Source organism: Lutjanus erythropterus, chromosome 1, assembly GCF_056507025.1.
Source record: "Lutjanus erythropterus isolate fLutEry1 chromosome 1, fLutEry1.hap2, whole genome shotgun sequence".
In the NCBI taxonomy this organism is placed as follows: Eukaryota; Metazoa; Chordata; class Actinopteri; order Lutjaniformes; family Lutjanidae; genus Lutjanus; species Lutjanus erythropterus.
This window is the reverse complement of record NC_139317.1, coordinates 446,310-461,935: the sequence shown is the minus strand read 5'-3', so window position 1 is coordinate 461,935 and position 15,626 is coordinate 446,310. Positions and strand designations below refer to the sequence as shown.

Sequence of the window (15,626 nt, the reverse complement as noted above, 5' to 3'; positions counted from 1 at the left end):
TTTCAGTACCTGTGAAAAACAAACCAAACATTGCCTGACATTTGACGTATGATGTCAAATTTACATAAAAGCTGCAGAGTTTGGACAAAAATTGAAGGTGGTGCAGAATTCCCAGGGATTGGTTGAAATTTGTGTGAACACAACTTCCTGGAGGGACTGACAGACACAGATCTACTTCCTGTCTGCAATGTGTCCTCTAAGTGGACTAACTAACAGGCGTCTGTGTTTGCATCCATTTGGAGATAATTGAGCCCTAAGACTCATACTTTCATATTCAGCATCTGCAGACAGCTGTGGACATGTGGACACACACGGTCTCATTCCAGCAACAACTGAGGTTCTGCGTTGTCCCAGTGTTCCACGTACGCTCATTTCCCAGGAAGGAGCTCTTGTGTTTGTTGTTTCTGGCTGAACAACAGAAAAGGTCAAAAATAAAAAAAAATATAGTGTGCAGCAGCTAAAGCAGAACCAGAGCACAGACGGGGAACATGTTCTGAGAGAACCCTCACACACACGAGCAGAGACGACATTTACGGACGTCGAAAGTATTGGCCTTCGACTGGAACTGACCTCAAGTCCCACCCCCCTTTGCTTTGTGCTCCAGTAACAGTTGAGGTACCTTTTTGGTACCTCGGTCAACTTCCTCCACTCCTGTTTCCTGTAAGAGCTATTTTTTCCCAGGATGTCCAAGTCATGACCTGCCCTCCTCTGCCTCTGACTGGCTTATCCAGATATTCTTACACCAACCCTAACCAATCACAATCCTCATGCCTAAACCTGATCAACCAAAGTGACGCAATACAACAGAGACAACAAGTGCTAGCCAATCAGAGTGACAGTAAGATGGGTCATGACTTCACCATCCTGGGAAAAAGAAGTTTCCTGGACTCAGATCTGCTCTGTGATCAGCTCGTCAGGGCTGAAAAGAGAGACACGTGTTGAAGACGGTTCAAACATGTTGCTGGACGACCTGAAATAGAAAAACATATGTAGTCACATCTTAGCTAATGTTAACAAAATCCTAGCTAACTGGCTCATGTCTTCTTCATGTCCTCCAGCAGCGTCTCTGAACCGTCTTCAGCATGTGTTTTTCTTTTCAGCCCTGATGAGTCGAGCACAGACCTGATCTGAGGACAGGAAACAGGAGAGCAGGAAATTGTGTGAGGTTCTGCGGGTAGCAGGTTAACTCAACTGTTATTGGAGCACAGAGTGAAAAGGGGGCGGGGTTTATAAAGGGTCAATTGGGCTCTGACCCTCTGAATCAGTCTTTGAGAAACAATAGCAGCTGGTGATGTGGTGGCTGGTGATGTGATTGGACAAACAGGTGACCTCTGATCCCTGACGTCTCACTGTGACCCATCGTCAGGACGAAGAGCAGGCCTGTTCTCAGGTGGACGGACAACAGCAGAGACAGACGATCAGATCAGACTGAGAGGAGACATCATGAGCTGCTCTCCTACGGGATGGTCCGACAGGCAGCGCGCCGCCTGGTGTATGTGTGTATGTGTGTGTGTTGCAGTGAAGGTGTCCCACTTCCTTCCTGCTCCGCCCTGCAGGTGACGGATGTCTGATCTCTGTGGTTACAGCTGGGTGGGGCCTCGACTGTGTGGCTCACCGCTGCCAGGAGGCGGCGCTGTCACCAGACTCCTCAAGTAGACGCAGGGGTTCCTCCTCTTCGCCGAGCCGGGGGCAGAGCTGGGAGGTGGCGGGGGCGGCGGCAGGGAGCCGGGTGGCCTCAGAGACGACATCAGGGGCTTCATCTCCTGCGGCGCTCCTCCCTCCTCCTCCTCCTCTTCCTCCTCCTCTTCTTCCCTCTTCCTCTCAGAGAAACTGAAGGAGCCCTGCGCCACCTGGGCTCCGATTGAGGAGGTGCTGCCCACCGCACTCCCTGGCGGGGTATAGGAGGCGGGGCGGGGTCCTCCCAGTCTGGAGAGGGCGCTGACACGGGGGTGCACGGGCTCGGCAGGGGCGGGGGGAGACGAGATGCTCTCCAGGGAGGAAATGCTCTGGTTCCAGGCCTGCTGAAGGTCCACAGGGATGATCTTTGTGGCCTCCACAGACACACAGGGCGGAGGAGAACCAACACTGCCCTTCCACGGCAGGTGACTGTCCCCACTGGGAGGAGACGGAGGGCTGGGATCAGCTGAGGGACTGGGACACCCATCCAGTGCTGCTGGGACTGATGGAGGACACATGGAGGAGACACATGAGTCAGACCACGGACACACAGGAGACAAACGGGAGACAAACAGGAGACACACAGGAGACAAACAGGAGACACACAGGAGACAAACAGGAGACAAACAGGAGACAAACAGGAGACACACAGGAGACAAACAGGAGACAAACAGGAGACACACAGGAGACAAACAGGAGACACACAGGAGACAAACAGGAGACAAGCGGGAGACACACAGGAGACAAACAGGAGACAAACAGGAGACACACAGGAGACAAACAGGAGACAAACAGGAGACAAGCGGGAGACACACAGGAGACAAACAGGAGACAAACAGGAGACAAACAGGAGATAAACAGGAGACAAGGAGGAGACACACAGGAGACAAACAGGAGACAAACAGGAGACAAGCGGGAGACACACAGGAGACAAACAGGAGACAAACAGGAGACAAACAGGAGATAAACAGGAGACAAGGAGGAGGTGCATGATTAAACGTCTCCAAACGTCTCGGCATCAGAAACACCAGTCAGTTAAAGTATTTATCATTATTATATTCATGTACTCTGTCAGTTAACTGTTGTCTCTAAGACGTTCTGAAGCTGTCAGTCCCATCACACATTATTATTATTATTATTGTTATTATTATTATTATTATTAGTAGTAGTAGTAGTAGTAGTAGTAGTAGTAGTGTTAATAGTAGTATTAGTATTATTCTATTCAGTGGAGTGTAGGTGTGAAATGATCTTTTTGCAGACCTGAAGTGAATTTGTTCACCTCATTCAAGGTTTTCTGGTTCTGAGACAAACTGGCAGGTTTTGTTATTTAAATAGTTTCACTGTTGACGTGCAGCCAATGAGAGATCTTCTTTTTTGTACGTGTGTTTTCTCACCTGACTTGGGCCGTTCTCTCGGCGTCTCTACCTTGCGAGCTACGAAGGTGATCCCGACGTCTTCCTCCTTCTCAGGGTCTGAATGTTCACCTTTATCCTCCTCCGACTCCACAGGAACGACTACAGGGTCTGAACACAGGAAAATCTCATTACTGTTCTCAGACCAGCTGCACGTGATCTAAATGTGTTACACAGTGATGTCATCAAGTAACAGAACAAAACGAGAAGTTTCAGGAGGAGAGTTTACCGTTTGAGTCATTTTAATCTTTTGCAGAAATGTTATATGAACAAAAACCTCTATAACTCATTAAAACAAAAAAAGCATAATAATGTCCACTTTAATATTTTAAGTAACAATGAACGTGTGAAATTCAAGGTGAAGAAAGTTAATAGTTTTTATTGTCATGTTGAAGTGAAAGTGAAGATTTTTATTTTTATGTTTAAGTGATAAATGTGATTTTTATCAGTGTGATCTGTCTCCTCTCTCTAACTCCAACACCGTCCGTCCCTCCAGCAGCGTCTTTACTTTTGTCCTGCCAGCTGACGTTGCGTCTGGGTTTGTCGCTGCCCTCCTCTTTGGCGTCGGATCCTCGGCGCTGTGGAGATCAGGACAGAATGAAAGACGTCAGTGAACCTGCAGCCATAACAGGAAGCAGCCGGCCTTCAGTCAGAGCCGCGCTTCGTCTTTCATAACAGACAGAAACGCTGTAATTAAAGAATCAGCTGACACACGAAGAAGAAGAGAAGAGATGCAGCTGTTCATTAGAGTTGATTAGAGTGTGTGTGAGGACACGTCAGGACGAATCAGATCACTGTAACCTTTGACTGTCCTGCAGCTCCACCCTGACTCATGTTCAGTCCCAGTAAAACCAGGAGGAAACTGAACCGCAAAACTTCGCCATCACATTAATTCACTGCAACAAGTTCAAGTTTACCAAACATGAAATAAAAGTTTTCTTTTATTCTTAAACTTAATCACTTCTGTCCTGTAAAAAGTTTCCTTCACTAAAGTTCTGAATCAAACTCACACTGTCAAAACTTTGAGAAAGTTTTTCTGACATATAATCTAATAATTTACTTTTCTTCTTCAGATAAAACTGAATCTTGTGAGTTTTAGGATCCACAACGTATTTATGAAGCTGATTTGTCTTTTTCAGATGCAGGAAAATGAAATTAAAAATGATCTCAACTGGTAAAACTTTTTAAAACGAGTTGAATTCAAAACTGAAATCTACTGAATTAAACTGACTTGAACTTTTAAGTTTTCTCAACTTGTTGTGTTTTTACAGTGTATTAACTTGTTACATTGCATTTAATGAAAGTATTTGAGTTGGTTTAATCAAATATTTTAAGTGTAATCAGGAGTGCATGTGACACTTTCCTCCAACTTTTATCCAACTTTTTATCAAATCAGAAAAAAAATGTGGCAACCGATTGCTTCAGTTCTTCAGTTGCTAAATTATTTGGGTTTAAAAAAAAGTAATAATTTCACACAAAATATGAATTTTAAAATGATTTCAGTGATTCAACAATGTTTTTATTGTTCCTCCAGGGTCTCTGATCAGAACTGTGTCCATGGCAACGGAAATAACAGACCTTAGAACGCTGCAACTGACAACAACAACAACAACAACAACAACAACAACAACAACAACAACAACAAGTGCATCATAGAAGAGTAACTGCAGTAAATTACTGCTTTAATATATATTCATTTGGAATTAATCTGACTTTCATGTACATAAATCATATATTTAGAAAAAAGGTCATCAATATGATGAAAATGACAAAAAATATTCCACAAAAAAAGTTTAAAATGACCTGAAGGTTTACTTTTATTTTTGTATAAATGTTTTGTGTTGAATAATGAAACAGCATGAAGAAATAAAAACAAATAAAATCAAAATAAATGTAAAACTGAAGTCAAACCTGTTTCACATCATTTAAACTCAAACTGACTCGACTGTTTCAAAACATTTAGTCTGTTTCTGGCTCATGACGATGATGATGATGATGGTGATGATGACGGTGATGATGTCAGCAGTGTGTACCAGTGTAACACATGAAGCTGGATGAGAGGTGTGTGTAAAGTGTGTGTGACCTTCTTGAGGCTCCTGTCCTTCTTGTGTCGTTTGTGTCGGGTGGATTTAAACGTCTCCATGCGGCTCTTCATGTTTCTCTGAAACACCTCGCGGTCCTGACGCTCCTTCTCCCCCAGAGGCATGAAGTGACGGCTGTAGTGGGACTGATACTGCACACACAACACAACAGCACAACAACACACACGTAAACACACAGCTCTGCCCAACGCAGGAAACGGGCAGGAACTTCTCAGAGAGCAGAACTGAGAAAAAAAAAACTTTAAAGTTTTCTTGTTGTTGAGGTAGATAATTATATACGTGTCAGTTTTTTATCTTTATATCATATTGTTGTTTCTACACATTAATCCTGACCTCTGATTTGACCTTTGACCTTATTTGGAAGTTCGCTGTGCACTACACCTGCTCTGACATGTTTTCAACTACTGATCAATCAATAATTCTCCTACTAACGGATTAATTGTTCAGTGTGTGTGTGTGTGTGTGTGTGTGTGTGTGTGTATATGTGTGTGTGTGTGTATGTGTGTGTGTGTGTGTTTGTGTGTGTGTTTGTGTGTGTGTGTGTGTGTGTGTGTGTGTATGTGTGTGTGTGTGTGTGTGTGTGTGTGTGTGTGTGTGTGTGTGTGTGTGTGTGTTTGTGTGTGTGTGTGTGTTTGTGTGTGTGTATATGTGTGTGTGTGTGTGTGTGTGTGTGTGTGTGTGTGTATGTGTGTGTTTGTGTGTGTGTATATGTGTGTGTATGTGTGTGTGTGTGTGTGTGTGTGTGTGTGTGTGTGTGTGTGTGTGTGTGTGTGTGTGTGTGCATGTTACCCGTCTCCTGGGTTTGTACAGGTTCTCTGCGAGGACGTGGTGTGTCTCTGTGTCCTCCTCCACTTTGGCTCCGGGGACGTTATCAATCACCTGCAGGTCCAGACACACACCGCTGCCGTTCTCACGCCTGCAACACAACAACACGTTAACAACATATAAACAACACACAGTTAGCATGATGCTAATAGCAGGAAGCCTGCAGGCTGTCCATACATCCTGTTATATGTTGTAAATATGATCATCAGCTGATCGATTGTCTCAAACCTCAGCACTTTGTCATTGCTCTTACATTATTGATCATCAGGTCGGTCTGTTGTTTACCTGAGCTACTACAGTGGCTGCACGATTCTTGCTAAAATGTGAATCACAGTTTTTCCCCCGTATAAACTGAGATCACGATTCTTTTTTTTTTCAACAGAAGCACTTCTTGTGATCTTAGACACCTCAGTATAAAAACAGGTCTGACGTCTGCTGTCTGTACAGATGACATGAACATATCGAGTGATGACCTTCAAATTAAGCCTCAGGTCACAAAATATATTGGATGCATGACATGGATTTGTGTGTTAGTGATGTTTGTGTGACCTGGCAGCTGTGATTTTGTGATGTGGTTTGTTTGGCCGACAGGATCATCATGTTGGTCTGAGAGTGCAGAGATGTATGGATTAAGATCACAACTGTTTTTTAACTATTCATCATCCAGCACTTATGTCTGGTGACCAATCATCAGCTTCCCCGCACTGACGTCTCAAAGTCTCAAAGTTTTTGTTCTGTTGTGTTTTATTTTGTCACAGGTCCTGAAAAGAACACAAAGTCTGTCACCGTTAATGATATTCATCAGTGTTTTGTGTAAGATCACTTAGAACACTTAGAACAGAGTGTCGTTCTTTTCTCCCTGAAAGAAGGTGCCTTTGATTTTTAGTGAATTATACAGAATAAGACATTTGCAACTTTGTTTTTAGAAAAGCTGCTGCGAAATCAGACATTTTAGTTCAACAATAATATAAACAAAAGCCCACAAAATCCTGGACAGACGGGTCTGAGTCCAGAGGACAGAGGGCCGACCAGGAGCCACTACAGATGGAGACCGATCTCTGTTAGCTCAGTTCACTCTGATGTTTCCATGGTTACAGCATCACGTGATCCAGATTGGTGTTAAATGATGTTTCTCTAACAGGAACTCATCTGCAGCACTTTGACATCCAGTCCTCCTGTGGAGGACGGACAGAAGCTGAGATCACGTGTCGTCATCGGTCACTGTAAACACATTCTGCTCCGCCATGACGGAGGAAACGCACACCAGCCATCACCTGGATCAGTCTGTGGTCAGGTGACCAGGTGAGAACAGGACAGGGGAGCAGGTGGAGGGTGAGTCACGACAGAAGGATGAAAATCTGCAGCATAATTTAGACTAACTTCAGACTAACTGTGATCATTTGTTATTGATATGATGAAGATGAGGATGGTCAGGTGTCAGGTGACAGGTGACAGGTGTCAGGTGTCAGGTGACAGGTGTCAGGTGACAGGTGCCAGGTGTCAGGTGTCAGGTGTCAGGTGCCAGGTGTCAGGTGACAGGTGTCAGGTGTCAGGTGACAGGTGACAGGTGACAGGTGACAGGTGACAGGTGACAGGTGACAGGTGACCGGTGTCAGGTGTCAGGTGTCAGGTGTCAGGTGACAGGTGACAGGTGTCAGGTGTCAGGTGTCAGGTGACAGGTGACAGGTGACAGGTGTCAGGTGACAGGTGACAGGTGTCAGGTGTCAGGTGTCAGGTGACAGGTGTCAGGTGTCAGGTGTCAGGTGACAGGTGACAGGTGACAGGTGTCAGGTGTCAGGTGTCTGGTGTCTGGTGTCAGGTGACAGGTGACAGGTGTAGTACCGTCACTCTTCAGACTGTCATCAAGCTGCAGGAGCTACAAACTTTTTAAAAAGATTCTTTCTGCAGCAGCAGCTGAACTCTCCGTCACCTGGTTTAAAAAATCTGTTATTTATTATAATAATTAGTGCAATAAACAACAGAAAAACACATCTATAACTCGCCTGCTTACTTTACAAAAACAAACAGGACATGTTTAATAATTAAAAGCAGGAATTATGACCGACATCAGTGATTTAATCAGAATATTTTCATGGTTTCAAAGAGTAAAAAAATATTCATCAACTAATTCATGTGGATTAATTGATAATTTAATGAAAGGGTTCATTCATGAAACTTTGGCAGAACTCCAAAATACACAGTAAGTTATAAAGTGCATTGAAGTATTTTCTGATATGACGTGTCTCCTCTGCACAGCTGCTCTCACTCCATATTATCTGTTTATTATAAAGGGTCACTTTCAGGACAAACAGGATTCAGGACAAATGCTCATTATTTGGGACTGTCCCAAATTATTCTGGGCGTCTGGTGACCAAAGTCTTGCCACACAGTTCCCATTCAGTCTCTTAAGTGTCCTGCAGTTATTCCTGCTCTTGGCGTCTAAACACTTGTAGTCTTTCCTTGTAGTCCCGCGTCCGATCCTTGTTCACCCGGCTCCTCGTTTTTCTCTCTGTGCGCCACGATAAATGTCGGATCTGCTCCATCAAAGTCTCTGGGCGTTTGATGACCATCACCAGGAATCCCTTCTTTGCCATGTCATCAGTGGCCTCCTCCGCCGATCCATATAGCACCGTTCCCTCTGGGGAAAAGACTCTCATCTTTGCTGGAAACGGATTTTCTTCTTCTTCTTTTTCTTCAGATTTCACCTCCACATATTCCCTCCGCAGCTTTACAACCTCAGGTGCATAATCATGATCCAGGTTAATCCTATATCCAAGATACTCAAATCCACGTTTCTGCCCTGCTAGTTTCAGTATTTCTTCTTTCAGTCTGTAGCTGGCCATTTTGACAACGATGGATCATGGCGCCGCGTTTGGTGGTGGCTTTGACACCAGAGTGCGATGCGCTCTTTCCACTCGTAGCTCCGCGGAGTCAGACAACTCCAGTTTATGCCTTAATAAACGATCCACAAAAACGACCATTGATTGAGCGTCATCTTCCGAGCCGTCTCTAACGCCATGTATTCTTATATTTTCTCTTCTGGTCCGTCCCTCCAGGTCCGTTAGCTTGGCTTCCCCTTCGATATGCAGTTTGAGCATCTCGTTTACTGCTTCTTCGTTAGCTTGTATTCGAGTTTCAGCATCCATGATCCTTTCCTCCGCCTCTTCCACTCTCTTGTTTGTTTCATTTATTTCCTCTTTGATTGCCTTCAGCTGCTCACAGTTATCTTTCCTGAATTCTCTGAGTATAAGGTCCAGGCTCGGGTTCCCAGCGTGTTCCCCTTCGTCTGTTAGCATGTTGTTATCTTATCTTTATGAATTTGTGTCGCTACGATCTGTTTTTATCTCAAACTTTCTCCGATACTGCCATCTTTTAACTTGCCAACCCGGAAATCCTCTACTATGTTTTTTTTTTTAATGATTTTGTGTTTATAAATTGGAAAATAGTTTCTTGATTTGAAGTGATTAATTGATTCCACATGCTGGTTATTGATATTTTTAATGATATTTATTCTTTTCTGTAATTTGCTCCTTTTTTTAAATTTTTTGTAGTATGTGACTTCCTGTCTGTGGGACGGTTCAGTTTCATCTACAGATCAACCACCCAGAACATTAATCATCTTTCCCAGAATGCTTCATGTCAAAAGCTGGGACATGTGACTCGTGTCATGTGACTCGTGTCATGTGACTCGTGTCATGTGACTCGTGTCATGTGACTCGTGTCATGTGACTCACAGGTAGTTGGTGACGTTCGTGACTTCAGGAAATGAGGCTCTGCTGGCCATCGAGGGCAGCGACAGTCTGGCTGAGGTCAGGACGTTCCCACCCTACACACACACACACACACACACACACACACACACACACAGGTCAAAGGTCAGTACTTTAAAGCATCTCTGAGGTATCTACTCTCCTTTGAAGACCACATTTCCCAGAGGCCCTGCTGCTGCTGCTGTTCCAGGATGTGTCCAGGTGTTTCTGTCAGTGACAGAAGCTCGTTCTCAACATGCGTTCTTCTCTGTTCTTCTCTGTTCTTGTGTTCTTGTGTTCTTCTGTTCTTGTGTTCTTGAGAAACGTCATCAGTCTCAGTCCAAGTACTGTTCCAATTCAAAAGTCTGCATCTCGCCAACTACAGTCAAATACCCGGATGTGTTCTTGCCCCGCCTGTTTTATCGAGGATGCATCGGGTGGTGACTTGTGTGGACTTGGGGCAGCCACGTATCCCAGAATGCATTTCGTAGCAACAATGGCAGAGGAGGAGACCCACAACTTTAAGTTACAGGTGTTGAAATATGACTGTTTTAGTACCATGGAATGAAATTTTAAAATATTTTATGCGAGACAGACATTAAACCTTAGAATCTGTGGTCGACTCATCACGATAGCGTGTAGTTTAAAATTTGCTCCGACGTTTTCGGAGATGTGTCGTCCTGCTAACGGGACAGCCAGCATACCTCGCCAGCTGGCAAGATGACCGGGCTGTTAGCATTCATGTTAACCCGCTAAAACAGCCTTATCCCGGCGTGACGTTTTGAAATCTGCCGCTGGCTCTGACGTCTCTGAAGTAAAACGAGATATAATTTGTTTTCCGCACATTTAAACCAAAAGATACAGGGTTGTGTTTTTATCATATTTCGTTTTATTTCAAATATACATTAATGGTGAAAATAACTGGAAGTGGGTAAGCCAAGACGAGCTGAGATGGTGACATCATCAAGTACGCTACTGTCCCAATAGCAGAAAGACCGTCCTGTGTCCTCCAGTCCTCGAGAGACAGAACTCCCAAGTCGAACTTGCTAAGTCCAAACTGCCAAGTCTGTAAGTCCGAACTCGGCGTACTTGGTATTGAGAAACGGCAAGAGAGTCTCAGAGCAGCTCGTCAGTCGTCTAGTAACAGCTGATCAGACAGATGTTTTTTACTCTGAACTCTGATTATTGATCAGAGACTGTTTGACCTTCAGCTTGTTTCTCATCCAACCTGCAGCAGCAGCACTGAAAACACATTTATGACCTGTTTTATTCATTTTTATTATTTTTCTAGGACCATAATGGGATCATGCAGTAAACAGTATTCGATCAGATTCAGTCTGTTGTCACCTGATCAATGACACTGATGGCGTCTCTGATGTTGATCTTCTGATACGCCTCCCACAGCTCACTCTTCCTGTACACAGACTTCCTCAACAGCAGCTTACTGAGGTAGTTCTTATCAAACTGCTCCCACCTGAAACACACAGACAGGCAGACAGACAGGCAGACAGGCAGACAGACAGACAGACAGGCAGACAGACAGACAGACAGACAGACAGGCAGACAGGCAGACAGACACACACAGACAGACAGACAGTTTTCTGTGTTTCTGGTGGAGCAGAGAGTCTCTGTGGTGGAGCAGCTCCACCTGCTGGTCACTGACAGTCAGTACAACAAGATCACTGACACAAAGTACACATCTGAAGTATAAATATTTGTGTTTTTATATCTGTATGTTCTCACGGTGTGTCAGTGTGGTGACTCACTTGTCTCTCCAGTGATGATATCCCTGCAGTCCTGCAATGTCCTCCACTGCTGTCAGGATGTGATCAAAGGCCTGAACACACACACACACACACACACACACACACACACACACACACACACACACACACACACACACAGTGTAAGAATGTGGTCTGCACTCTTCACTCAGAGCCAAGAAGAAGAAGAAGAAGAAGAAGAAGAAGAAGAAGAAGAAGAAGAAGAAGAAGAAGAAGAAGAAGAAATGACTGTTCTAACTCGGGTCATGATGAGTTCTATTGTCTGTTCTTGTTTCCCCTCCTTGCTGGTGGGTGGTGTTGTGTTCTTATTTGTGTTCTTTCCCCAGCATGGGTGTCGACTGATGATTGGCTCAGAGGCTGAGGCCTACTTTAAAATGGCACCTGCCGGCGTCAGAGTGACTCCCAACCACACCGGTTAGGGTCCAACACCGTGCCACGCCGTGCCACGCAGTCCAACGCCGTGCCACGCAGTCCAACGCCATGCCACACAGTGCCACACCGTCTGACTGTGCTGTCCTGCCTTGTGAAAGCTGATGATGTGATTAACGTGTTGCCTGTTTATTTTATACCCCCTTTTCTCCTGTTTATGTTCAGGAGTCGGAGAAGATACCTGGATTTCTTTTGCTTTGCTTTGTCGGTCGGTAAGTTAGTTAATTTATTGGCAGATTGTTTTGTTTGTTATTTTGGGCCATGCTCACCCTGACGTCTAACTACCATGTTTTTCATGAGAGTGATGAATAAATTGTTCTTTGTTGGCACTGATCATCCTTGGAGAAAGATGGGAGTCAATTTTGTGTTGTGCTCAGGTTTCCCCACAAACCAGGCCTAAGACTGACCCTCTCGTGGATCTCCTCGTTGATGGTCGGCTTCCTGCTGGTGGATCGAGGAACTTTGAGCCATTTGACCAACGGTTTGATGGTCAGACCCTGAAACAGAGAGATGGAGAGACGGGGACAGAGAGAGAGACAGAGACATAAACAGCTGAGTGACTCGACCATCAGGAGAAAAAACAAGAAACTACAGAAACTACAGTTTTTACCAAAGTGATGTACTTAACTGAAAATCTGAGGAACTTGTATTTAACTTGAGTATTTTCATGTTACTTTCTCCACATCTCAGAGGGAATTATGTTGCACTTTGAGAGGAAAAAATGTTAAACTTTACACCGACCCATTTTACACAACAACAGCTTGGAGTTTTTTGGGTGTTGTAATTGAAAATATTGTTTCAGTAGTTTAATTCAGAGTTGATATTGTTTTGGTCTGATATGTGAAATGAATATAAGAGCCCTACATGTCTCTACATCCACCTTAAATCCATGATGAATCCACCTCTCTGGTGGAATCAGAATAATCTGGATTTTTACCACAACTATTCCGTTTTCCACATTAGAGATCGAAAAATAACCAATTCTGTATCCCAAGTTTGAAAGATCAGGAACACATATTCTGGTCTGGAAGAACCCAAATTGAAATGTAATTCGATGCAGATAAATGTGATCTAGATTTAAAGTTCTGAAATACTGGTTCCTGGTTCCTCCTCTGATGTTTCCGTGTGAAACGTGTTCAAGCTGATAGAAGTGATACAAGCTCTTCCCCTGACAGTGACGGTGTGTTCAGTGTCTTCATGACTCGTCCTCCTGCAGCCTGAAACTCTCACTGATATAAACATCATCTGGTTATTTTAAAGCTGCAGCAGGTAGAAAGAATAAAAACAGTTGATTGTTGAGTCTCATCTGAATTAGACTTAATTTTCTCCTTCCTGAGCGCCTCCTACCAGACAAGCAGCACGCGCTTCATGTGCGCAGGCAACAGTTTACTGTCAGTCGTGAGTGAGCACAGACTGACAGACATCAGCTGTGTGAAATAAAACAGATACCTGAGTTACAAACAGTGACAGAGGAGAGAAACTACATTTAAAAACATAAAGATTCAGTTTGAGGCTCATCAAAAACATCTTTCTCTCTGCACAAACATGAGCTCAGCATCACAACACTCGCTTGTTTGAGGGGGAGAGAAGGAAGTTCATCATGGTTTGGCTGCGGTCGGCGAGACGTGCCTGCAGCCCACTTGCAGATGAGTCGAGCTCGCTTCGTCCCCACTCCAGAGTCGGTCTGTCTCAGGCACTGCTTGTCACAATACAAGCATAATGGAAATGCAACTCCCTTTTCTCCTTATTCTCACTCCGTGACAAATGTCGTGTTAACGGCAGATTCTGGTTGGATATTCTGAATGATCTGGTTACACGGCAGACTTTTTTTTTTTTAAAGGAAAAAGACAGTTGGACTTAATAACAGTAATTATGGCTCAGTTCCATTAACTGTCCCAGACTTTGAACCAGCGTGCACAATAGAAGGACCTCCCATAAGTGGAATGCAGCAGCCATTAATCCACCTCTCCTCTCTGTGCAACTCGTCCATTAAGCCTGATTCTCAGTGAAGCACATTCTGATTTAGACATGTGGGACGTGTTGATATAATCCACCTTCACCTCCACAAAAGAAAATCTCAAGCTTGTGTTGGAAGGGAGAAACACACTTACATTATCTGAGACCAGCACACTTTTTGTTTTACACAAATATTGTAAAGCTGATCTTCTGAATAAGGTGGTTAAATTAATGAAAGAGGGAGGCTGCGTTTGCATCATCAAATGAGTCTGCCACTGGTGGAAAACTGAAAAAAAAAACTTTTTGATGGAAAGAAGAGTCTGTACATCTGCATGTAAACAGAGATATTAAAGTTGTTCATTTTCATCAGCCATGTCAACAGCTTAGTAGAAACATTGAGAACAGAATAAGAGTTTAAGTGAATTTATGGACATTTATACTCCTCCATTAACTGTGTGTCTCTGCTGCAGCTCCACCTGCTGACAAACTACCAGATCTAATACCTGTACACACCTGTCTGTCCCTGTCACCTTACACTCTTTACCTCTTTTAAAGTATTTGATGTTTTTCCTCTCATTCTTCTTCTTGTTTGCTCTCATCTCTTCTGTTTTCTGTCTAATAAAACCATCAAATGCCCCAAAAATCCTTCAGATGTGACTGTCAGATAACTTTATCGTGGAGTGAAATCTGCAGGAGACTGTTTTCATGCCGTTGTACTGAGAATCTACAGTAACCCAGAAACAGAAGACAAATTTACGAATCAGCACCGTCTGCTGTTGTCTGTGTGATGCATGATGGGAAAATAGAAACACTCTGAAGCTCAGACAGAGAATCAAAGGAAGCTCTTCAGATTTAGAGTCTGTTTACACTGATAGTTTTAAACAGGACTGTAACTCAGACTGACTTCAGTCCCCACATGATGAAACAGCGTCACAGTGAGTGTCTGTGTTTATTTCAGTTAAATGAACTGATGTAAAGGAAGTTTATACTGTTGTGTGTTTTAAAGCAGACGGAGCTGAAGATAAATGTGTCGTCTCAAACATGTTGGAATAAACATGCAGAGCTGAACCCAGAACAGATCCTCATCTTTAAGATCTGATGGACCAGACTGCTGATGATGATGGTGTGCAGAGCTGCAATGATGATTATTAATTGATTATTGAATTGATCTGCAACTATTTTGATAATTGTTTTATTAGTTTGAGTAATCTTTAAAAAAAAGTCTAAATTTTCTGATTTCAGTTTCTTAAATGTGAATATTTTCTGGTTTCTTTCCTCTCTGACAGTAAACTGAAGATCTTTGAGTTGTGGACTAAATGAGACATTTGAGGACGTCATCTTGGACTTTGATCAACATTTTCGGACATTTCATGAACCAAACAACAAATCAGTTAACCAAGAAAATAATCAGCTGTTTAATCAATATGGAAATATTTCTTAGCTGCAGCCTCATGATGAAGTGACACAGATTATTTCATTAATTACTGACCGTTAGCTCGTCAGGCTAATGCTAGCACTGATCGCATTCACATTCCTGTTTCCCAGCATGCACTGAGTCTCTGAGATGAAGCCGCAGTAGGACTGAGAAAATAATCAAACTAGATCTGGATCTTGTAAAAGCCTGAACCTGCTGGAACCTGTTCTTTCTTAAAGGTATAATCTGCAACATTTTCTGTAAAAACACAATGTACA

At 43.5% G+C, this 15,626-nt stretch overlaps 1 protein-coding gene across 1 annotated transcript in view; it reads right to left on the bottom strand.

Annotated features, from left to right (window-relative positions):
- Positions 1-387: 387 nt before the first annotated feature.
- Positions 388-15,626, bottom strand: part of slc9a5 (solute carrier family 9 member A5) — a 30,610-nt gene continuing 15,371 nt past the window's right edge. The window contains exons 8-16 of the mRNA XM_084719973.1: positions 12,386-12,475; positions 11,532-11,602; positions 11,113-11,239; positions 9,751-9,842; positions 5,981-6,107; positions 5,173-5,322; positions 3,598-3,667; positions 3,072-3,200; positions 388-2,179 (exon numbers count right to left, since the gene is read on the bottom strand). Of these exons, the coding sequence (XP_084576099.1) occupies positions 1,581-2,179; positions 3,072-3,200; positions 3,598-3,667; positions 5,173-5,322; positions 5,981-6,107; positions 9,751-9,842; positions 11,113-11,239; positions 11,532-11,602; positions 12,386-12,475 (1,455 nt within the window). The 3' untranslated portion in view covers positions 388-1,580. The remainder of the gene's footprint in view (positions 2,180-3,071; positions 3,201-3,597; positions 3,668-5,172; positions 5,323-5,980; positions 6,108-9,750; positions 9,843-11,112; positions 11,240-11,531; positions 11,603-12,385; positions 12,476-15,626) is intronic.